This window comes from Manihot esculenta, chromosome 11, assembly GCF_001659605.2.
Source record: "Manihot esculenta cultivar AM560-2 chromosome 11, M.esculenta_v8, whole genome shotgun sequence".
NCBI classification, from domain to species: Eukaryota; Viridiplantae; Streptophyta; class Magnoliopsida; order Malpighiales; family Euphorbiaceae; genus Manihot; species Manihot esculenta.
In genome coordinates, this window is record NC_035171.2 from 10,185,801 (window position 1) to 10,211,663 (window position 25,863).

At 35.9% G+C, this 25,863-nt stretch overlaps 1 protein-coding gene and 1 non-coding gene across 2 annotated transcripts; both read right to left on the bottom strand.

Annotated features, from left to right (window-relative positions):
- Positions 1–370: 370 nt before the first annotated feature.
- Positions 371–11,564, bottom strand: LOC110625499 (ubiquitin receptor RAD23b). The gene is made up of 12 exons (XM_021771113.2): positions 11,286–11,564; positions 10,787–10,948; positions 7,580–7,612; positions 7,396–7,460; positions 7,270–7,311; positions 2,105–2,282; positions 1,898–2,032; positions 1,749–1,823; positions 1,325–1,372; positions 1,122–1,231; positions 818–896; positions 371–702 (listed from the first exon to the last, which is right to left on the bottom strand). The coding sequence occupies exons 1-12, from the start codon at positions 11,349–11,351 to the stop codon at positions 586–588; spliced, it is 1,110 nt and encodes a 369-aa protein (XP_021626805.1). The 5' UTR covers positions 11,352–11,564; the 3' UTR covers positions 371–585.
- Positions 11,565–17,504: 5,940 nt separating this feature from the next.
- On the bottom strand, positions 17,505–17,607 carry LOC122725213. The gene has a single exon (XR_006352684.1). It is a non-coding gene; the product is annotated as a U6 spliceosomal RNA (small nuclear RNA).
- Between the last annotated feature and the right edge of the window lie 8,256 nt (positions 17,608–25,863).

Genomic DNA, 25,863 nt, shown 5'->3' on the forward strand with positions numbered 1-25,863 from the left:
TTCAGACAAGATAAATTACAGTGGTGTGAATGCACAAAAAATATAATATTTAATTTCATAGAAAAATTCATTCCTTAATTTTTCATAAAATATTTTTAAAAAATTTACCAATTAATTCTTTTATTAGTTACTTTCCTATAATATGAAAAAAATTATTAACTTTTTAACTTTATAAAAATATCTATCAAATAATTATTTTATATTAAAATCATTTTAAATTTTTTTCATATGTTCTCATATTTAGTGGAATGAGTAATTAATAAATATTTTAAAAGTATTTTTCAAAACTAATCAACTAACTATCAAGTCTTTCTATACTACAGAAATTAAATAATAATTTTTTTCATTACTAATTCCAACAAAAACCTAGTTTTTGTATCTCAATCAAATATTAGCTGCCATAACACAATTCAAAATAACATTTTAAAGAATCATTTACCAAAGTTAACAATTTAAACACTACCAAAGATGCCGATGGAGAGACGGATCCATCTATCAAATAATAATAACAATAAAATAAATAAAAACAAAATAAATAAATTGACAAAAAAAAATCCATGAATCCAACCGAATAAGGTTCTCTGCTCAATCCTCAAAATCTCCAGCATTTTCCAACAGGTAGTTAGCAGCCAATTCCTCATTGCGATCACAAGCCAAAAATGCCTCGACGACAAGGGCTCTATCAAATCCCATTGCCTCAAGCTATAAAAACAATAATTCAACTAATTAGTAAATTCAGATAGCAGGGAAAAGCCATATCTATAAGGACAAAAAATACAAAAGGCAGATGCCCATGATGCAATGACAATGCAGATACCCTTTCAATAGCCTCCTGTTCAGCAGGGGTCACATTGATAGCATGAGGCATCTCTTGGTCGACCTGTTCAAACATTTCCCTGAGCAAAAAAGAAAGAAGGATTTGTCGTAACGTCATATAGTTTTTCGTGCAATGAGAATTTATTTGGACATCTGCATCACATATATTTTTCGAACTATGGAACTGGACCTTGTACTAACTATTCACGATATAGTGGTTGCAGCACAGATGACAATGATGAACAAAGAGTTCTGTTCAACAGCAAAAATATGGCTTTTTACTAATGCCCCAATTAAGTACTCACCCTTCAGACCCTTCAAGAGGTTCACTTAATAACTGAAGAAATTCTGCATGATGTTCTTGAATTATTCCTAGTAAATGAGGGTTTTGCTTCCCTAGCTCCTGAAGCATGGGCTGTCACAAAAGCAGTTAGATTGATTAAGATATAGCGAGATTCATGATGGGGAAAAAGGGCAGAGGGAAAGAAAGGGAAAAAAAATAGAAGACCTGTAAAATTTGTGGATTTGCCTGAACCATCGAACGCAGTGTTTGAAACTAAATAATACCAAAAAAAAGTAATGTCATCATACAAATTCAGCATTAATCAAGCAGCATCATTATGATATCGAGAAATTGTAATTAACTGAAATATTGCATGCAAATTAAATAACTTCTGTGTCCACCACAATGTTTACCCAGGTGGCAAGCAGACATGGTATAGTTATTCACTTAGGTCATGGCTACTTTTTCTAACTCTAGTCATGGGCCTCAAAAATTCACCATGGAATTATGTCCTTTCATTGACTACACTAAACCAAGACAGAGTGGCATTGTTAGGAGGAAAGAAAAAAGGCCCATAAACAGAAGAATATTTAAGCATATTCAGGTTTTAATGCATTAAAACAGCAATCAATGCTCAAAAGAACCACACCTGTTGATTACTTCGAAGGAAATCAAGGGACCCAAGTCCCTCACCACCATCGCCACCACCAGCAGAAAGTGTCTCCTGCCGAAGTTCCACAATGAAACATTAACATGTATAATACATGATGAAAGTCGTTAAAAAATCTGAAATAATACCTGAGGAAACATATTCAGGGGAGACGTATTGGGTGCTCCAGAGCCAGGTGGAGCTCCTGCTGCACCTGTTTCAGTTGCCTGACCTGCAGGGAAATGAGCCACTGGGACAGCAACTTCCACTGTTTCTGGAATACCCTGAAGACCAAACAACTTGATTAGCTAGTCTCACAAAGATTGCTGAAGAAAATATATTGAGTTTGGACATACAGAGTACAAATAATCCACTGCTCGCTCTGGATTGTTATAAGCTGCTCTAAGTGCACGAGTAACAGTTTCTATATCCCAGTTCCCACCTCCTATATCCATTATTTGTTGAATCATCTGGTCAAGATTATTATCAGCTACTAAGTTCGAAGCAGCTTGACCATAGGTATCAGTTTGTGCACTGCAATAAAGATAACTTCTATCAAGACATTATATTTTTATTTCAATAATTTATTTCATAGCATATGTATTTTCTAAGTTTAAAGGGATAAAAGGACGAGGTAACTGTAAGATTATCAACAAATTCTATTTCACATTGCAGGCCCACCCAAAAAAAAAGGGAATTGATGTCAGCAGCAAAAGCAAAGAACAAATGTCTTTACCTGATACACTCATTACCACATTAAAGAAAATGCAGAAAGTAAGAAATATTCCATGAAATCGTCATATGAAATTTTCTTACATGTCAGATATCATAGGAAACCATTCATCCTTTATTTCTATTCAACATGAACGCCTAATTGCCTAGGTTATGTGACCAGAAGCAGCATCCTATACTAGACACCCCCGATTTACACACTTTTATCTCTTGAAGATTCTCATCCAGCCTATTAGAAACAAACAACTGGTTCAATTCAATTAATTTCCATTCATATAATCCAATCCAACTAATTTTGTAATTATATTTATATATCCGAATAGATTTTATTATCTTATAAACCTCTTGTTATACGGCGATAAGATGCTTTAGAGGGTGTTTCTTGTTATTTGATAGTGGATGCCACCAAATTTATACCAAAAAAGAAAACACCATCTTTTGCTGAAATAGTAATTCTATCAAAAACATCATTTCATATTGAACCATCCCGGAACCAAAATAACCGGTATTATAAGCACTAAACTGTATCGAATCAAACCTAATTTACATTTGTTGTTTTCATTCGATTCCAATTCTTTATCAAAAATTGAACCAAGAGCATCCTAGAACCATAACGAACCAGAACAAACTAAAAAATCAATTTTCTACATTTGTTTTTAGATGTATTTATAATTTTAATAAAATTATATATATATATAATTTAATATTATCTTTTTATTTTTGTACTTTTTTAAAAAAATTGATCATAAATGTATTAAATTACTTTATACGTCTTAATTATACAAGTGAATCACATATTAGTTATGTTAGGTATACTGAGCAGATTATGTAAATAGGAATCTCTATGTTAGTGTCTTTGATTAGGAAGATTATATTCATTATAATGAGGAAAGATTTGTATACCTATAATTAAGCTCGCTTCCTATTTACTATTTATAAAAATCCTTTTTAAACCCAAGGCTTGAGGGAATAATCAAGTATCTGAATTCAAGCAAATCCTTCTCCTCTTTGTTTTTCTTCATGGTATCAGAGCTAGGGTTGGAAGTCCTTGCTCTCACTTTTATGTTTTCAATGCATTATTTTCCAAGAATCTAGTAATCTCTTCTAGAGAGGAAGGAAGGAGTTTCCAATCTCACCACCTGTCCATCAGAAGTGCCACCCACGGCGATCCCCAGTCAATGTCCTGTTTCTCTTCCTCCATGTGTGTTTGGTTATAGCAGCTTTGTTCAAAATCTCACCTCTAGGAATGACAAACTTCAACCAAAATCACTCAAATGAGTTTTCTTGGCATACTCTCATCTTTAAAAAAGGTTATAAGTGTTATGATTCAACAATGCAAATACTTTATTTTAACATGTTCAATTTAGAATATTAAAAGAGAGAAGAAAATAACATAAGAAGATTTTCCTAATCCGGTTATGAAAGCCTATATCCACAGATTTAAAATCTCGAGGGACTACATCTTTATTGAATTGAATTGTCTCACACATTATACATAGACCTCCCTGTCTACATCGAAAGATCCTAGACATATATTACATAAAATCATAAATTAAGGAATTCTCCAAATAAAAGAAATATATTAAATCTTTTTTTATTTTAGGAATATAAATTATTCTATCTATTTAGGAATCCAAATCCTATATTAAATAGGAATGACTTTCCATAACATAAATGATGTTACCTTCTTTGAAACTTCTCCATATTTCTCATGCAACTCACTTAAGCAAAATGTCATATCTAGAGCTCCTCCCATTCCTACTCTTCCCATCCCAAAGACTCTTCAGGTTTACTCAAGATGGCCTCCATCCAATCCTTCACCAAATAATGCAATTGATGTTTCTTCTAATGTTACAGGTCCACAAACTGTAATAATTGACTCATTGCCTACTTCACCACTCTCCCTTGCTCCGGTTGAGCTCTTAGCAAATAAAACGAATCTTCGCATTGCTCTTAAAAAAGGTATTCGTTCTACTCGTAATCCTCATCCTAGTTATAATTTCTAGGTTATCACTGTTTGTCACTTTCCTATCATGCTTTTGTTACTAATTATTTGCTCTTCCCATACTTAAGACTATAGCAGAAGCACTACCTCATCCTGGTTGGCAACAAGCTATGATTGAGGAAATGATTGTCTTACATGAAAATTGTACTTGGGAGATTGTTTCATTACCACATGGTAAAACTCTTGTTCGATGTCGTTGGGTGTTTACAATTAAGGTAGGACCAAATGAGAAGTTTGATCACCATAAAGCTCAGCTCGTGACCGATACACACAGATCTTTGGCCTTGATTATAGCGACACTTTTTCCCCTGTGATGAAAATTGCCTGCAATTGCCTTCACATCTCTATGGCAGGCTAACAGCTATGTTTCATTGGCCTTTATATCAATTGGATATCAAAAATGCATTTTTATATGGTGAATTCACTGAAGCAGTCTACATGAATCAACCTCCTGAATTCATTGCTCAAGGGAGTCTGGTTGGTGTGTCAACTAGGTCGTTCTCTTTATGGACTAAAGCAATCTCCAATGGCATGATTTGATCATTTTAATACCGTCACTCAACAGTTTGGCATGCTTTGAGGTGAAGATCATTCAATTTTTTTACAAGCACTATGCTGATGGGGAGCATGTCATTTTAATTGTTATCTTGATGACATTGTTATAACAGGTGATGGTCATGAAGGCATTTTTCAACTTAAACATCTAACCAACCATTTCTAGTAAAAAAACTTGGGTAAATTGAAATATTTTTTAGGCATTGAGGTAGCACAATCTAGTAATAGCGTCGTTATTTCCCAAAGGAAATATGCCTTCAATATACCGGAAGAAATCAGTAATGGTAGATTGTAAACATGTTGATACTCCCACGAACCCAAATGTTAAACTCGTCATAGGTCAAGGGGAGCCTTTGAAAGACTAGGTCGATATCATAGGCTTGTTGGTAAGATCAATTATCTAACAATCACGGCCTGACATCTCCTTTGTTGTTAGTGTGGCTAGCCAATTTCTCCACACTCCTTATGAAAGTCATCGGAATGAAGTCATTCACATTTTTATATATATCAAAGGGACTCCGGGACAAGGTTTGTTGTATAAAGATAAGAGAAACTAGCAAATTGTTGGATATTTTGATGCTGACTGAGCAGGATCACCTTCTAACAGACGATCCACTTCAAGGTATTGCATTCTAGTTGAAGGTAATTTGATATCCGGAAAAAATGAAAAACAAGATGTGGCTAAATCAAGTGGGGAAGCAGAATATCCAGCATGGCACTCACCACACGTGAACTTATATGGCTAAAGTAGCTGTTTCAGGAATTAAAATTTGGAAGAAATGAGCAAATGAAGTAGATTTGTGACAACCAAGCCACACTACACATCAATTCAAATCCAGTGTTTCATGAAAAAACAAAACACGTGGAGATAGATTGTCACTTTATTAGACAAAAGATTGAGTCATGGGTGTCTTGCTACAAGTTTTGTCAATTCAAATGATTAATTAGAAGACATCCTTACAAAATCTCTTCGAGCGTCTAGAATCGAGTATATTTAGGAGCATACAATAAGTGAACTCCAGCTTGAGGGTATTAAGCAGATTCTGTAAATAGGATTCTCTATGTTAGTGCCTTTGATTAGGAAGATTTATTCATGCTAATTAGGAAGATTTGTATACTTTTAATTAAGCTTGTTTATTATTTAGTATTTGTAAAAATCCTTTTTAAATCCAAGGCTTGAGGAAATAATCAAGTATCTAAATTCAAGCAAATACTTCTACTCTCTATTTTCTTCAAGTTATATAATATACTTTTATATATTAATTACACATATATCTTTTAATAAAAAATTATATAATTAATAACTACATATAAGATAATATAATATTTTGCTGAGAGTTATATATAATACATTTTTGAAATTAATATTATTATTGTTTAAAAATTAGTATTATTATTTCTATTTTCGTTTTGATTTTACAAATTGAAAATTATTTAAATAAACATAAGAATATGGTAATTTTATGTGCATTAAATAAGAACTTGAACTAAAATTAAGGTTAAAATAAAAATGAAATAAGAACAAGAATTGTACCGAAATTGCTTAAAATCGAACCGGAATCGAAACTGAAATTTGGTTCGACTCCTAATAATCAAAGAACCGAAGTTCCGGTTTTGATTCAGTTCTTAGCTAAAAGCGTAATAAAACTAGAACCGAATACCCCTAATTCCAAACATGAGAATCAGATCAAATAGAATTAATTTTAACTCCTGATTTCTAGAGCAAATATGCTTTCATTTTCGATCAAAACGACATCAGCAGTGCAAAAGCTAGGATAAGGAGCAGTTGTTTAACTTCTAATCTTTCACTTGCTTTCTGACAAAATCCATGACCTTCAAGTCATACAATGCGCTAAATCTAGCCTTACTGCTGCACCAAGACTTTATGCTTCTCAAGTAATTTACCAGCCAAGGTTAGTACTCTGAAAAATTTTACCAAAGAGGTAAACATGAAAAGAACAAAATCTTTTCCAAATTTAACACGAATTCACCAATTAAACTAGCAAAAGGAAAAAAAGAACTTCATATAGAATGCAAACTTGGAAATTTATTCTACCAATCTACTCTGTAATATTGGTGCATCACAAAGCAAAACAGACCAAGATTTCCAGTATCAAGGGCTAGATTTTCCATGGTTTGATCATACACATTTTTGCCTCTGAAGTTAACTCTGCTCATATCATCTAATAGTATACAAAATAAACAAAATGAAAGTGATACAACTCTTACGTAGCTGTTGCTGTTTCAGAAGCAGATGTGCTCTTTGAGACCCTGCAATAACCAATTTAACAATATATGGCATGAGTCTACCTGATGTCAAAATGTTTAAGAAAGAGAATTCCCATATGAACTCACGGTGCTTGAACTGCAATTGCAGGAGTTGAGTTTGATGTAGGTGTAATTGTAGGTGCAGCAGCCGGCTGTCATAGACAAAAGGAAACTTCTTTAGCATGTGTACATGAGTGTGTGTAAGAGAGAGAGATAGAGAGAGAGGAAAGAAAGAAATATCATTCAACAACAAATACAACAAGAAGATTACCTGGGTAGAAGAGCTCCCAACTGATGTTTTACTCTGTCAAGACAGAAAATAATTGGAAGAATACAGTAAGGATTCAGCATCGGCAAGAGGGATAATCAAGTTCTCATAGAGAAACCTTGTCACTTTTGAATATTTATGCAAGAAGAAGCATAGTTAAATTAATTACAAAATGCCCTAGCTTCAAAATTTTACCTAAACTAACCAACCATATGAAAAAACAGGATAAATTGAAATACACACTATCAGTGTTTTCCCTATTTATTTTTACAACTTATATTCCTTCGGTCCAATAATGCTTTAGATCTTCAATTAGCTAGCTGTAAATTCACCAAGAAGGTAACAATACAATATTAACATAATGAAAAATGTCATTTCAATTACAAATTACCCCCTTTTACCATTAACCTATTAAATGAATGAGGGTACAAAAGTTAAGGAGATTTTAAGTATGCACTTTTGAGAGCTACAATCTATTAGATATATTGTTCTTAAGAAAATTTATCATTTAATGAATGCTGCAAATTGAGAAGCAAAAGCTAAAAGAAAAGGAAGTATCATCAAGTAAAGGATATGCACCACTTTATTTGCAGTTAGTACTAGTGACTTTTCCTATATAACAACAGTATTAGGGGAAAAATGTTTAAAGAATATAACAAAATAGTTACTGCATTGAATGATTAAGAATTTTATAACCATTGATCAAAAGGAAGGAAAAATTAAGATTTTAACCACAAACAAGAGCAGAACCTGAGCAACAAAAGAGGACTTGAATAAGACAATTGTGATGGAGTGGCAAAGACACCACCATAGAAGTGAATGGCATGTGTTGCTAGTTGCTACTCACTAAATCTATCAGATCATAATTTTTTTCTTTCTTTTTTTTTTTAAGTTTTTATAACAACAATTTAAATTAAAAAAAACAGGACATCATAACCTAAAGGATAAGAAATCCTCAAATGCTAACCAACATAAAGAAGAAGAAACATATAAAGATAAGATTAGAAGAATAACACCATCATATCAAGTTCAACAACACCATCGTATCGTAGCATAGAATCTCATCAATTCTAACACTCCCCCTTGATGAGATTCTTCGTAGAAGCCAAAAACTTCCTTAGAAGTAGAACAGCTTGCAACCAGCAACTCATGAACATATTCAAAAACACACACACAAAGGCACTCACACAAAGTATCAAAATACAAAACAATTCTTGAAATTGCACTTCCCTCTCCAAAGACAATGTCGGCAAGGAAACATCAACACAAAATCTCTCTCCAAAGGCAAGATCAGTGAGGAAACATCAATACAAAACAACTCATAGAATTGAAAAAAACACACCAATCAAACACAAATGAAGGTGTGTACAGTGCACAGTACCAACGAATAGTGCCATAAACAGTATCATTGAACAATACCGTGAATGGTGTCAATGAACAGTGCCCAAGTTTCAAAGAATTGAAGGCTCTGGTACCATGTTAAAGTTAGAATAATAAAAAGAAAAAAAATGACAAGAGAAGATGTATGTGGTTCGGCTATGAGAGCCTACATCCATGGATACAAAACCTCAAAGGACTGCATCTTTATTGAATTGGATTATCTGCTCATAATACAAAGGCTTTCCTATTTATAATGGAGGATCCAAGAAACCAATGGTATCAGGGATTCTTCAACTATAATAGAAATATATAAAATCTCCCTATTTTAGGAATATATAGATATATATTATTCTTTATATTTAGGAATACAAATCCTATATTAAATAGGAACCATAACACTCCCCCTTTATCGTAACATAGAATGTCATCAATTCTAATAAGATTAAAGGATAAACATGTTCTTGGAAAAGGAGCACACTGCTCTCCACCCAAGTACTCCATCATACAAAATAAACAAATACTCCACGATACAAAAAAAAAAAAAAATCAAATCCAAGGAATTTGACCATATTTTGTTTGAGAAAGACCTTTCTGATTCAAACCAACAAAAGCTTCTAAAGACTCTATACTTGCACCGTTCTCCCCCAAAAACCAATAGACAAGTTCAAAATGGTTAGAGTGGAGAGAAAGAGGCTAGACTAATTATAAAAGTGAAAAGAACAGAGAAAATAGGCTTCAAAATTTTCCACTTTAAGCCTATTGCATTCTGCACATAAACTTTTTGCTTTCAAATGATCGCCACCATGACAGACTTAATTAGTGGAACAACATGTCAGTTATGCAAAGAAGAAATATTGATCTTCAGACAAGGGAGAGGCCGAGAGAGAAGGAAAAAAAAAAGGCAAACAGTGAGTTTCTACTAATTTTTTTTTTAAATGCACAATAAGATTATTGTTGCAAGGATAAAGAAAATGGTGTCGATGTATCTAGAATCAATATCCTTCCAATGATGGCATATGAGAACCCACACATCAAGAATAGGTGGAATCAAATTATAGCATTCTGCCCCCTTTTATTTCCTTTTTATGCTACAAACTCAGATAATTAAACTACAAAAGGTATGCCCATAGCAATTAAAACATTAAGACAATAAACAAGGTAACAACCATATCTATTTGGATTCCGGAGAACATTTGTTTTACAATAGGATTTAGCATGAGGCTGATGGTATAATTTTTAAGCTTCATGAACTATAAGCAACCAGAAACTACTACCATTATACTTTTTTCCCTACCAATCTTCTGTTTTCTTTCTTTTTTTTTCCTTTTGCAAGTGTAGCAAGTCATATAATTAAAAGGAAAGTGACTTTTTTAAAAAAAAAAAAGGATAGTGACCCAAAAAAAGAAAAAAGTTGTGTGCACTTTTCAATTTTGTCAAATCGTTTTAATTTTATTAATTGTTGCCATAAATTATAAATTTGTATCTACTAAAATCTTCAGGTTTTAATTCATCACAATTACAAATTGAAATATCCTAACACATCAACTACTAAACCATCAATCAATGACTCAATGCACTGCATATGATATCTCTATGGAAAGTTGCCTAACCAATTTAAAATCTTTAAATAACCATTTATATCATTTGCAAAGAATCCCCTAAATTCAAGTTAAAATTCTAAAACAACATTTTCATCATTCAATTTGACAGAATAAACATTTGTATGTGCCAATTGAATATTTCGCTTTGCTACCATTATTTTTCAAATAATACCAAAGAATTGATTACAATAACAGCATGGTAATGCCGAAGGAGGCAAAGAAGAAATACCTTGCTAAGCATTACAACAAGAAAACCATCTTCAGAGACCTTATTGTCCGCCAGTGTAGTCTCATCTTTCAATACTTTCCCATTGTGGATCAATAGTTGCTGCCCGCATGGGTAATTGTCCTTTCCTTGCACATCTTCAATATTTTTCTTGACAGCCATAACCTTTTAACACAACAATTTCCAATTGAATTAATCACCAACAAGCAGCTCTCGTTTCAAACCATTGCACATAATAACAATTCATATACTTGGAAAAATCTGTCAATTAAGAATCTTACATTTCAAATGAAAAAGTGATTAAAGAAGCGATAAATAGAATATCTAAAACCCTCCATGGAAAAATAATAATAATATACAATGTAAATGATATACAATAATCTGAACTTATTTTATTCATTTCATCTCTATTTTAAAAATAATAATAATAAAAAAAACATGAAAATCAAATCAGCTGAGACATTGGTATTAATATGCAAAGATATACAGATGAGCTACTCACTGTATCAGTGGGCTGAACCCTAATTTCGAAATGGCTGCCTTTGAGAGTCTTAACAGTGAGCTTCATTGCGGCGAATTCGGCAGAGAGAGAGAGAGAGAGAGAGAGAGAACGACGCTTTATTGGATGGGAAGAAACCCTAGAAAAGGGACTCTCGAGGAATCGAGACAGGACAAGAAACGGTGGTGCTACGTGAAGGCGGTGAAGCAGGGCACACCAAGACCACCAGCGACTTGCAGACTGTTTGGTTTCTGGGAAAATAAGGGACGAAAACAAATTATTAATTAAAATTAACTTTCCATATCATTCTAAATCCATTAAATTTTATTATATATTAAAAAAAATTTAAAAATAAAACAAAATTAATAAAATTACAATAATCAATTTATATTATTATAATTTAAAAAATAAATAAATAAAAATTATAAAAGGAAAAAAATATATTTATATAAAATTAACTAACACGTACCTATGAAATTATATTTAATTATCTAATTTATTTATTATTTATATATAAAATAGGTAACTATCTTTTTTATGGTACTATACAGAATATATCAATTCACTGAAATTATGATAAAACTAACTAGAAAATAAAAATTCTAAAAAAATAATTTGTGCATATGAATATTTATATTATTAAGAATAATTTTTAAAAAATTCCTTTATAAATGATAATAAAATGAATATAAGATGAACATTTCATTTTTATTAATTTAATATTTTATAACTATAACTAAAACTTATTAAATTTAAATTAATTTATTCTTTTAATATTCTCTAATTAGTATAATTTCTCATCCAGAGGTATTAGTACTTAGTGATTAAATTTATATATAAAGGTTTTGATAAAAATTTTAAAATATAAACAATAAATTATTTTTTTATTATAAAAATATTTACCGTTAATTAAATTTTTTTAACGTTTTAAAAATAAAAAAAATATAAAAAATATTTTCTAGCCTAAATTTTTATTTGAGATTAGTAATAAAAATTTTAGAAAGCTAAGGATATGAGAATTCTCCGACACAACATGAACACCAATTGATCGAAGAATACTAATATTTGCTTGATTTTGATTTTGATTTTGATTTTGAATCAGAAATTATCTGCAAACAGGCAATGCCTTTTCTTGATTTTGAATCAATGTAGGTTAAAAAAATAAAATGGGGATTTTCCTTGAGCCAGCACTCTTGAGTATAACTAATTGGATTTTTACAATGGAGTTCAAAAAGCTTAATCATAGGGTAATTAAGAGCTGAATTTAGAGTCTTGTTTGTATGTATTTTTTATAAAAAAAATAAATCAATTTTATTAATATAATTCAATTTATTTCTATTTATAAAAAATTATTTATTTAGAATTAATTTAAATATAATAAAATTTAATTGAACTTTTTTATATTAAATAAATTAATAATAAATTTCAATTAATTTAATTTATTCATAATTTTTATTACTTTTAAATTAAATATAAATATTTATTTTTATTAATAACAATCATTTTTATTACATTAATTGAAAATTATTATTAATATTGTTATAATATTTAAAATTTAAATTTTACATAATTTTTTACTATTAAAATATAAATTAAGTTTTTTTTTAATTTACAAAATAATATAATATATTTCTTAATATTAATTATAAATATATTAAATATTAATAGTCAATATTAAATTAAACTAGTTTTTAAAGAGTAGTTATTAATTAATAAATAAATTTTAAGTTAAAATAAATAAATAATAAAAAAATTAATGGTTAATTAAGTAATTTTAGAGGAATATAATTGAAAAATTAATAAATATATATTTTTTAATATATATGAAAAAATAAAATAAATAAAGATTATGAGACGGATAGAGTATTATATTTTTAAAAGATAAAATTAAATATTTATTGATCTTACATAATATCCGCCTCAATTAAGATGTAAGTTGTCGCTACTAAGGACACGTAGGAAACACAGTCTAACATGAGAAAAAAAATATATTTGGACACTTCAACACCTAAAGGCTCACCCTTTTCTTGAAAAGCGCGACCCTTTATACGAAGTAACTTATTAACTGTTATTTGGCACGACCTAACATGCCTTAATTATGCCTGTGATCGCGAGATTTTCACTTAATAGCTAGCGATACCTCATATCAAGCAAACAACCACATCACCGTCAGATCATCAGAAAGATACCATATGCATCTTTATTTCTTACAATATAAAGGCAGAAGAACCACAAAGATAAAGGTACGAGAACTATAAAGATAAAGGTATGCTATCTCTAATACCACTCAAGTTCTAAGTAATCCAATGTGTTCTCTCTCAAGATACTCACTTGAGCGTCGGAGTGGCTGCTATGGGCACCCACCACCGCCTCATGTTTTCTCTCTTGTAGGTTTCAGCCAGTTATAGCATAGTTTTATTTCGACCACGTCATCAATCTAATTTCTGCAATATTATTTGGTTCTATTGTTAGGAAATCTATTGGATTCTCTCTATTCATTTGGATTTACGTCGAGCTCTTATTTCCTTTTTTCTCTCTAAAGAAGGAGCTTTTCTTCCCCCTAAAAAAGGAGCTTTTCTTCCCTGTTCTTAGAAATGATTGGAATTATATATGTCATCACCGGAGGACTTGACAAAGGTAAAGAAAAAAATAAGCAGGTAGCAGAGGATGTCCTATCTGTCCATCAGGAACCATGGACAAGGCAAAAGGTAAAGTTCGACCCCGCTGACAAAGTGATTGGATTCTTCCAAAATGATCCACTAGTCGTTAAGATCCTCCTGAACCGGTATGAGGTAAGGAGGGTACTGGTGGATACATGTAGTTTTGTTAACCTTCTCATCCTAAATGTTTTTAACAAGTTAGGCTTGAATAAAAATAGCCTTGCTAGAGTCTCCTATTCTTTTATAGAATTAGGAGATAAGACCGTAATAGTGCTAGGTACCATCAACCTTCCTCTGGTACTCGAGGATGAGAAGTATAGGCGAGAGTTATATGCAAAGCTTATGGTGGTATACATTCCATTTGCATACAACATAATACTCAGTCGTCTAGTCCTAAACTGTCATAGTATCGTTATTAATATGGGTGCTATGTGTCTTAAGCTTTCAGCTCCCAGAGGAATAGTAGTGGTCTAAGGCAGCCTAAAGTTAGCCAAAGAAGATTACGGACACCCTGTAAAAAGTCTCAAGAAAACAACTATGCCCATCGACTTATTGGAGAAACTTGAATCTCACATAAAGCCAGAACCCACAGATTCGGTAGAGAAGGTCCAAGTAGGTAAGGAGCGAAAGGAACGTTTTGGCACTGCATTAACTAGAAAAATGAAGGTTCGTTTAATAGAGTTGTTGAAAAGTCGAGTAACCACTTTCTCTTGGTCTCCAAAAGATGTAACAGGTGTGGACCTAGCTCTCATCACCCATAAATTATCCATTGACAAGGCCATCAAACCAGTATAACAAAAGAAAAAGAAGTTTGCACTAGAGAGATAACAGGTGATCAAAGAAGAGGTTGATAAGCTTTTAAGCGCAGGATTGATAAAAAAAAAAGTCAATATCCTACATGGCTGGCCGATACAGTCCTAGTAAAGAAAGCTAACGAAAATTGGAGGATGTGTGTGGATTTTACTGACTTAAATAAAGCATGTCCGAAATATCATTACACATTACCGTTTCGACCTTAGGTCATGTAGTGGTTTTCCTCTTTGATGTTATTTCAAGATACCACCAAATCATGATGGATACCGAGGATGCAGAGAAGGCCGCATTCATAACAGATGAAGGAGTTTACTGTTACAAAATAATGCCTTTCAGATTGAAAAACGCAGGGGCAACATACTAAAGGCTAGTGTCGGGAATCTTCAAGGAAATGGTGGGATCAATAGTTAAGGTGTATATGGATGATATGGTAGTAAAAAGTCGATTCTTGGAAGACTATCTAGAAGATATCCGAAAAGTTTTTGATATCCTAAACAAGGGGGGTATAAAGTTGAATCTTGAAAAGTGTACTTTCAGAGTAAAAGCTCAAAAGTTCGTGGGGTGTATAATATCGGAAAGAGGAATAGTGGCAAATCCTGAGAAGATCAGCGCCATCCAAAATATAGAAGCACCCAAAACTATTAATGAGGTATAGAGGTTGAATGGGCAAGTCACTATCCTGGGTTGTTTCATTTTATGCTGAGCCAAAAGGTGCTTCCCATTCTTTAAAGCCTTAAAAGGCAAAGGTAAGTTTGAATAGGGAAAAGAGTGTGCAGAGGTATTCGAAAGTCTAAAAACCTTTTTATCATCTTTTCTGTTGCTAAGCTCGCCCATTGAAGGTGAAGTTTTATTTCTATACTTGTCTATGACAAAGAAAATAGTTTGCTCGGTACTTGTTCGTGAAAACAATAGGAAGCAAAGTCCAGTGTACTATGTCAGCCAAGTGTTGAAGAAGGTAGAGTTGAACTATCCTCCTTTCAAAAAGTTGGCATTTGCAGTCCTAATATTAGCCACAAAACTACGACTATACTTCGAGTCACACACCATAGAAGTCATAATAAATTACCCTTTGTGGAAGGTTCTATACAGGCCGGAGTTGTCAAGATAGTTATATACCTAGGCAGTAATATTATCGGCCTATGATATCAGGTACGTTCCAAGAAAGGCCATGAAAGCCCAGGTACTAGCCGATTTTACTGCAGAGATGACTTTATTGTTAAAACCTTCAGAGTCCTTGGAAGATAACATAGAAGAATGAAAAGTCTAGGCAGATGGAGCTTGTGGAGTCAGGGGTCCAGGAATTGAAATCCTGTTGCAGTCTCAGATAGGTAAAGCTTTGATATATGGCCAAACTAGCCTTCAATGCCACTAACAATGTAGTCGAATACGAGGCTGTAATAATAGCTCTAAGAATCATCAAGAAATTAGATATATAAAAATTTATTATTTTTAGTGACTCACAATTGGTTGTTAATCAATACTAGGGATAATTCAAAGTCTGAGAATCAAATCTCATCAAGTATGAGGAAAAGGTTCGGTTCTTGATGGAAATTATTAAAGATGGGCAGGGCAGCTATGAACTTTGCTAGGTGGCCAAAGACAACAACAAAGAGATGGATCTTCTAGCCAAAATGGCAACAACGAGTGAACAACACTTGATCCAACCATTTCAGTTTGAGAAATTGCACACTCCATCGGCGGAAGTGGAAGAGTCCTTTTCTATAGAAGAGGGGGAATCATGGATGACACCAGTATACAAATTCTTGACACAAGATGATCTTCTAACAGATAAGTTCTCAACCAAATAGGTAATAAAGAAGTCTTCTAAATACACACTAATTGATGGTTGGTTGTACAGTAGGTCCTTGATACAACTATGGCTGCAATGTGTTACAGAGGAGGAAGGCAAGAAAATCTTAAGGGATATCCATAAAAGTGATTGCGGGAGCCACGAAGGAGCTCAAACCATAGCTCGGAAAGCATTTTATAACGTCCTTTGGGCCCACACCAGTGAATATTGTCCTCTTTGGGTCAAGGGATTGGTTACTCTTTCTTCCCAAAACGCGTCCACTAGGGTATCCAGGGCATGCCCTTATAAGGCCCTGCCCCTTCTAACCTCTTTCCGATGTGGGATACCTTTGATCCACCTACATAGGGTTCCTTCCCCCCATACAGGCCTGAGCGTCCTCACTCAGCACACTGTACTCATGAGGCTCAGGCTTTGATACCAATTGTAACGTCCTCTGGGCCCACAACAGTGAATATTATCCGCTTTGGGTCAAGGGATTGGCACCCTTTCTTTCCTCACGGTTTTATTTCCAGGTCAAGGGATTGGTTGCCCTTTCTTCCCAAAATGCATCCACTGGGGTATCCAGGGTATGCCCTTATAAGGCTCTGCCTCTTCTAACCTCTTTCCGATGTGGGATACCTTTGATCCATCTATATAGGGTTCCTTCCCCCCATACAGGCCTAAGCGTCCTCGCTCAGCACACTGTAGTCATGAGGCCCAGGCTCTGTTACCAATTGTAACATCCTCTGAGTCCACACCAGTGAATATTTTCCGCTTTGGGTCAAGGGATTGACACCCTTTCTTCCCTCACAGTTTTATTTTCGGATCAAGGGATTGGTTACCCTTTCTTCCCAAAATGCGTCCACTGGGGTATTCAGGGCATGGCCTTATAAGGCCCTGCCCTTTCTAACCTCTTTCCGATGTGTGATACCTTTGATCCACCTACATAGGGTTCTTTTTAAAAATTTAGACCATTTCTTGATTTGTGCGTGTCATCCTTGCGCAGGGGCCATGCTAATCTTCTCTGTATCGTTCCAAAGCGGACAATATTCACTAGTGTGGGCCTAGAGGACGTTACAATTGGTATCAGAGCTTGGGCCTCATGAGTACGGTGTGCTGAGCGAGGACGCTCAGGCCTGTATGGGGGGAAGGATCGCTAGACTATTCTAGCGTTGGTCCCACTAAACAAGATCACAAGGCAGTTTTTGCCATACCATTCAGATGTTGATCCCACCAAAGAAAGGCCACAAGGCAGTCTTCGCTAAACCATTCGGGCGTTGATTCTACTAAACAAGGTCACTAGATAGTTTTTGCCAGATCATTCGAGCGTTAGTCCCACTAAGTAAGGCCAGAAGACAGTTTTCACCAGGTCAGGTCACAAGGCGATTCCCGCCAAACTATGAAGTCAAGTGTTGGTCCTATTAATCGAGTCGTTTACGCCAGACATTCGAAAAGGCAGGTATATCAGTCTCCAAAAGACAGGACGAAGGTGTCAAACAAAGACCTAGATCGGGTGAAAGTTCCTTATTACCAAATATCCCTGATCAGTCTAAATTTACACCATTTTATCATGATGTTATTGATGTTAATTTATACTTTTTCTGCCTAATTTTGTGGTTTTGATCTTATTTTGCAGAAAATGGTGTAAAGAGGTAATTTGGAGAAAATGCTCTTAAAACTGCCTAAAATGGAACAAAGGGGAGTAAACATGTCAAGTTGCAACTGAAGAGGAGATAAACAAGGAAAGTAATTTGAAATTCAAATTTAAAATCTCCAAGAGCATTCAAAATTCAAGATTCAGCTTATTAAGGAAAGTGCTAAATAAGGAAAGTGGCAAATAAGGAAAGTGGCAAATAAGAAAAGTGGCAAATAAGGAAAGTGCAGTCAGCAGAGCAATTCAAATTTCAAATCTTCAAGAATCCCTTTCCTTATTGAGGAAATCAAATCTCAAGAAGATGCAAATTCAAAATTCAAGAGTCAAAATTCAGCTTGTTTAGGAAGCCAAATCTCAAGAAGACATACTCCCCCCCTAAGTCTTGCACATTCAAAATTTGAAATTCAAAAGAAGGCTCCACCTCACAAGAAAACTAGGGCAACACTCTCTCCCTCTCTTCAAAGTGTCGCACGCCTATATAAGCCGCTCCTTCACCATTCGGCCTGTAATACCCGGCTAGAGTCCGGCCTCGGAATTCCTGTAGTCCGGTGGAATCTCGAGTGTCGGAACCCTCTAGACGAGTAGTACATATATTTTTTCTCAAGTATTTTAATTTGTTTTAATATTTTAAGTATAAAGGAACTGAGGTTTTAAGTGAAAAGAGCCAAGGGAGAAAATGGCAAGTTCGGCCGCCGAAAGTGAGTTTCGGCCGCCGAACCTTGCATGGTTTCGGATTTACGTTTGGCCGCCGAAGGTGGTCTGGCCAGCCACCTATAAAAGGCTCCAAGTCGGTGGAAGGATGATATTTGCTTCCACCTGCAGCCAGAGGTGAGCCCAAACCCTTCCCAAGTTGACTTTCATGATCTTCTTTAAATCTTTCAAGGTTTTAACAAGATTTTTGTTATTTTTGAAGTTTTTGAGCATAAAACCCAAGACTTGAAGTTTGGAGACTTGAGGAGTGTTTTCCCCATATCTCTACGTTAGGACCCTTCATCCTCTCGTTTACCAGAGGTAAGTGAAGTTTCCTGACATCTTTTAATGTTTTAAGCAAGTTTGATGCAAGTTGGTTGGGTAGATATGCATGTTTAGGTTAAGTAGGTTTTATGTGAGGTTTGTGTAAAAGCATGTTATGTGTTGTGTTTGTTGATGTTGTTTGGGGTTTTAGGATAGTTTTGGACCCCTTTGTGCATGTACATGAGTATATGCTAGTTGTGGTTTGGTTGGTTGCATGTGTGAGTGTGTTTGGGGGAAATTGTGCATGAAACAGAACAAGTTTCTGTCTAACTGGGAAATCCAGTTTCGGCCGCCGAAGGAAGGTTCGGCCGCCGAACGTGCTAAGAAGGTGGTTTCGGCTGCCTAAGCTCTCCCCCGAAGGTTTAGACTTTCGGCTCTGGAGCGGGGTTTCGGCCGCCGAAGGTGCCGCCGAAGGGTAGAGACTTTCGTCTCTGGAGTGCCTTTCAGCCCCCGAACCTTGCCCCCGAAAGGGTTCGGCTGTCGAAAGTGAAAGTTCAGCCGCCGAAGGTGCTTGAGTTTCGTCTCTGGAAGGGACTTTCGGCCGCCGAACCTGCCGCCGAAAGTGCCCTGTCCAGCCTTCTTTTGCATGCTTTCTGTGATTCTTTGAGGATGTTTTCAGGGGGTTTTGGGGAGTTTTATCGAATTGTTCTTGAGTTCGTTTGGTCCCTCATTTGATTCCACCTGTGTAGGAACGGACCAGAGGAACCGAAGAGAGCAGCAGTGAGCACTGCTTCAGAGTATTCAGGGTCAGTACAGAGTCAGCCAGAGGTGAGTAGAACGACACTTAATCTTTTATTTCACGAAATTATATGCCTAAAGCATGTTCATGCATCATGATGATATGTAATAGGTTGATTTCACTAGTATCACGAATATGGCGCATTGCATACTATGTTGAGGATGTGGATGGACCAAGGCAACCCCAATAGCCCTAGAGATGTTGTAAGACCTAGCTAGGCCAGGCATACTGAGGTTGTAAGACCTGGCTGGGCCAGGCATACTGCTGTTGTAAGACCTGGCTGGGCCAGGCATACTGCTGTTGTAAGACCTGGCTGGGCCAGGCATACTGATGTTGTAAGACCTAGCCGGGCCAGGCATACTGACATTGGGGGGAGTTTTGGTGGTCATGTCCATCCGTGATGTGAAATGTTTGTGCTGTGACGCATTGCATGAGAGCATGGAATGAATGAACTGTTTTCCGTGTTTCTACTCACTGGGCTTTATAGCTCACCCCTCTCTCCTAACCTAGTTTTGCAAGATCAGTGTACAGGGAAAGTCGAGCAGGGTACAGGAAGAGAAAGAGTAAGAGATATGTAATAGCATAGTGTGGACATGTAATGATGTAAATAGTTGTAATGGTTTTGTATAGTATAGTATTGTGCTTGACCCAGATGTAATGTAAATCCCTTTTTGTTACATGGTCTGTTATGAATATGTCTAGTTGATGAGCATGTATGACCAGGTTTAACATATACTGTGTGGACTCAGTTAGAGCTTTGATGAGTGCTCTGGCAAGGGGAGTCTGTGTACAGAGGTAGTGCATGCACAGGTTGAACCATGGTATGAGATGATAGAGGTTTACAGGTTATGTTTAACCATGTATGGGGTTTTTGCAGGTACACAGAGAGTAGAGCAGGCTTACTACGGGTCCCGGCGACCTTAAGTCAATCTGGATCCTAGCGTCGGTAGCGATCCGATTTCGGGTCGTTACACGGCCGGCTCTCTCTTCTCTCCCTTCTCTTCAGATTCGGCCACAAGCCGCACCACTCATCTCCATCGCCGGTCACCTCTTCTTCTTCTTCCTTTCTTTATTTTTTTGGTTTTGTTTCAGCCATGAGTGGCTGAAACCTTTATTTCTAGTTGAAGATTGGTTGATAATTTAGTTGTTTTATGGATTGGGAGATCTGAACACACATTGTTTAACTTTTATTTTTCAATATTCGTGCAATCTCATGCTTAATTCTATTGTTGCTTTGTTATTTTGATCAATATGGCCAATTGATTCTTGATTGCAAGGTAATAATTTGTTAGTTTGGATAGTTTTAAGTCCGTAATTGCTTGGATTGTTCAAACACAAGTAACTCTTGGTGTAAAAACTAAGGAAATTGCATGATCTAGCGATATCACCATGCGTTTGGATAGCTAGAATTAGGTCTCTCTATTTCTTAATACAATTGACAGTTGTTAGATGTAACGACCCGGAAACCGGACCGCTACCAGCGCTAGGATCCAGATCGACTTAAGGTCGCCGGGACCCGTAGCAAGCCAAACATACATCCTGAATACCTGTCAAATCCCATATATGATCACACATATACATAAACATGATAACTTTTTCTTTTCTTTTACCAAGCTCAACCTGTGCATGCACATAAACATAAACATAAACCATACACTGGAGCCTCATCACATACTCTAATGGGGTATCTCATCAGACATCAAGCTTGGTTGAACATAAACATCATAAAACATAGATCATGTATATACATGGGATTATCCAAACATACTATGGTCAAGCACAATTCTAATCCTCAATATCAATATTACATAACATGACTGATCATAACCTTACATCATTTTACAAATCATCATGTCCACATCTAACTATTACAAATCACATGACTTTACTCTTCTTGATTCCCTGATCTAGCCCGTACCTACAAACCTGGGGGATATAGGGAAAGGGGTGAGCTACTAGAGCCCAGTGAGCAGAATACTAAAACATTTAAAACATATGCCATCATGTAATGCATCATATCACAGACAAATCACATCAAGGGTGAACCTGTCACCAAATAGTCCCAGCATCATTTCCATGCCAGGCCGTAGAATGGGGTCCTGGTCTTCCTGTCATATCATAACATTACTTACCATTGCCCCAGGGCCTCATCTGGGCGCCTGGTCTTCGCGTTCCATACCGTGCCAGGCCGTAGAATGGGGTCCTGGTCTTTTATACCATGCTAGGCCGTAGAATAGGGTCCTGGTCTTTCCTCAGGGACTAATTGGATCATACAGCATTCACCCACATCCACAACAAAGAATGCAGTGCAACATATTCGTGGATTCTAGTGCAACAACCTATTATATCACATGCCATTCGTGATGCATGATTCATGCTAAAACTTTGCATTAATTTAAAACATAAGGTTTATTCTACTCACCTCAGGCTAACTCTGACAATGAACTGAAGCAGCTGACTCACTGCTGGGGTCCTCGGTTCCTTGGGTCCGAACCTACACAGGTGGACTCAAATAAGGGACCAAACATACTAGAACATGACTCTAAAAATATCCCCCAAAAACCCCCAAAAATACCTCAAAACAATCAAAGAATTCATGCAAAGGAGGGCTGAACAGGGCACTTTCGGCGGCAGGTTCGGCGGCCGAAAGTCCCTCCAGAGCCGAAAGTCATGCACCTTCGACGGTACTTTCGGCGGCCGAAGGTTCTCTCCAGAGGCGAAACTCATGCATGTTCGGCGGCACCTTCGGCGGCCGAAAGTCCACTTTCGGGGGCAGGCTTCGGCAGCCGAAAGCTTGCCTCCACAGGCAGGTTCGGCGGCCGAAAGTCCCTTCGGCTGCCTTTCGGCCGCCGAACCTGAGTTTCTCCCAAAGTGGCAGAAACTCGGCTCTTATGCACATTTGCCTCTCAAAACCTTCAATCATGTATACAACTCAACCAAAACATGCATAAACACATACATAAGCTCCTAGGGGCTTCAAACTATCCTAAACCCCAACTACAACACATCAAAAGCAACTCAGCAACCTACATTGTCCATAAACACAACACAAAACCTAACAAAGCTCAACTAACCTAAGCATATATTTCTACCCCAAGAATCAACTTGAAACTTGTTTAAAACATAAACTGAGCTCAAGATCAGCTCTTACCTCTTGAAGATCGAGAGGAAAAATGATCCTAGCTCGGAGATGGGAGAGATCGAGTTCTTTGAACCTCCAAACTCCAAAACTTGCTATTTACTTAAAAATCTTCAAAACAAGGGTGAAAACTCGTAAAAATCATAGAAGATTTGAAGGAAGAACTCAAGATCGGCATGAGGGCGGCGGAGACTCACCTTGGCCAAAAATGGGGAGAAAAAGCTCACCCGTTCGGACATGGGGACCCCTTTATAGGTGGCTGGCCAGGCCACTTTCGGGGGCCTAACGTGCCTCCGCATGCATGCCATGTTCGGCGGCCGAATATATGGTTCGGCGGCCGAATATATGGTTCGGCGGCCGAACCTGGACTTCCCTCACTTATGCCTTCGGGGGCCTAAAGCACTCTCGAAGCGCATGCATGTTCGGCGGCCGAACCCGAGTTTTCCTCCAATGCCATTTTCATGCAAAAACTCATTTTCTTTCTTGCTTAAAAACATAAAATGCATTAAAACATTTTATAAAAACATGGTTTTACCCTTCTAGAAGTCCCCGACACCCGAGATTCCACCGGACGGTAGGAATTCCGATACCGGAGTCTAGCCGGGTATTACATTAGATGCCTAAGGTCCAAGGACGTTCCTTGGCAACTTGTTGATTAGTGATTGGTTAGAGGACGTTCCCTAATTAATTTATGCTTAAGGAGAGATATAGTGGTGAGAAGCGTCTTCCATCTCCATAACTAATTTATTGAATCAAACAAAGGAACCTAAGTTTCAATAATCAATCCCAACAACTGAAGTGGATCCAAATCTTCAACTAGACCTTTTCTCATATTTGAATCTTCTTTACTTTTGTTATTTGCTTTACTCTATTGCTTTCATTATTAGTTTAACTGAATCAATCTCAAAACCCCCCCCCTTTTTATTTTACTTGCAGTTTACTTTTATTTTGCTTTCAGTTTGTTTTCTTGGTCTTGATAAGAAAGATAGGTAAGTACCAATTCCCTGTGGATTCGATCCTTTCACCACTATCTGCAGTTGTAAAATTGTTGATAACTAAAAATGTTATTTTTCACCGGCTTCGACAACCGCACAGTCATTCCCCAAGGCATTTTACAACGGAAAGACGGCAGTCCGCCAGGCCACAAGCCTAGGTATTAATTCTATTTTTCAGCAAATTCTCCAAAATGATTTTAAGACTGTTAAAAAGGGCATTGAAGCCTCGTAAAGAATATATGCTTTAACCCCCTTCGTTCGGCAAAAATAGTGGCAACAAAAGAATTAAACAAAAGCATACAAAACATATATTTTCATTATAAAAGATTACATGGAGATAAAAAGGGACTTGAATAAAGTCTCTATTACATCAAAAGTCTCTATTACATCAAATGCCTCTGTTATATCAAAAGTCTCTATTACGTCAGCATCCTCAAAAACTATCTCACCCTATGGGAAGGCACCGTTTGAAATGCCATGAGAGGAGCTATCTCTCCAACTACCTTCCTGACCTTGCTCTGGGAATCAATCTTGCACAAACTAACTTTTGCCCTAAGGGTTGTAGCGACGTAAATTCGCTATGGTCGGACTGGTTGCAGTCCTCATGGCTAAGCAATATGCTTGCACCTTCATGAAGACCCACCTTCAAATGCTCTTCGAAGACCATGATGATATCCTCCGCATAAGATTTAGTTACCCTCAGGAACAGAAAAAAGAAGGACCCCATTCCTCTCTCCCATGAGAAACTATTGTAAACCAAAAAGAAGAAAGAAGGGTTCTTATACAGCAAAATAGCCGACAAAGCTTTGAATGCAGCGCAGAAAATAAGGCAACCATAGGTAAGCGAAACGACGCTCACAGCAAAAACTAACTGAGATCACGCCTCGTGTCCTAAATCGGAAAGGCAAACGACTACCTTCGAACCTAAAGAATCGAAGATCAGCGAGAGACCTCTGATGTTACATAACATCCGCCCAAAGTAAGGCATAAGCTGTCACTACTAAGTAAAGACACGTAACAAGGATCAGACATGTAGGAAATGCAGTCTAACACGAGAAAGAGAAGATTCAAACATTCCATCACTTGAAGGTTCGCCCTTTCCTTGACAAGGCGAACCTTCATACGAAGTTACCATTATTTGGCACGGCCTAACATGCCTCCATTATGCCTGTGATTGCTAAATTTCCACCTAATGGCTGGCGGTGCTCCATATCAAGCAGACGACTACATCATGGCCAAATTATTAGAAAGATATCATATTCATTTTTATCTCTTACGGTATAAAGGTAGAAGAACCACAAATACAAATGTACATTATTTCTAATACCACTCAAGATTTAAGTAATCCATTGTATTCTTTCTCAAGATATTGACTTGAGTATTGGAGTAGTTACTGTAGGCGCCCACCACCGCCTCACATTTCCTCTCTTGTAGGTTTTAATCAATCATAATATAGTTTCATTCCTGCCACGTCATAATTTAATTTATGCAACATTATTTATAAAAATATTTAATTTTTTAAATATAAATTATTAATGAAAAAACTATTTTATAGAAAAATTATTAATTAAAAATATATAAAACTAAATAATTCAGTATTAGTCAATTGATAATCATCAAATTTACGGTAGGTTCAGATAATTTAAAACAAAATTTGATCAAATTGAAACAAATTTAAATATTAAAAATATTAATAAATTCAAACTCAAATATAACGGTTTTCAGGAAAATCTTACATGCCCGTCCAATTTATTTTACATAAAAATAAATAAAAAAAA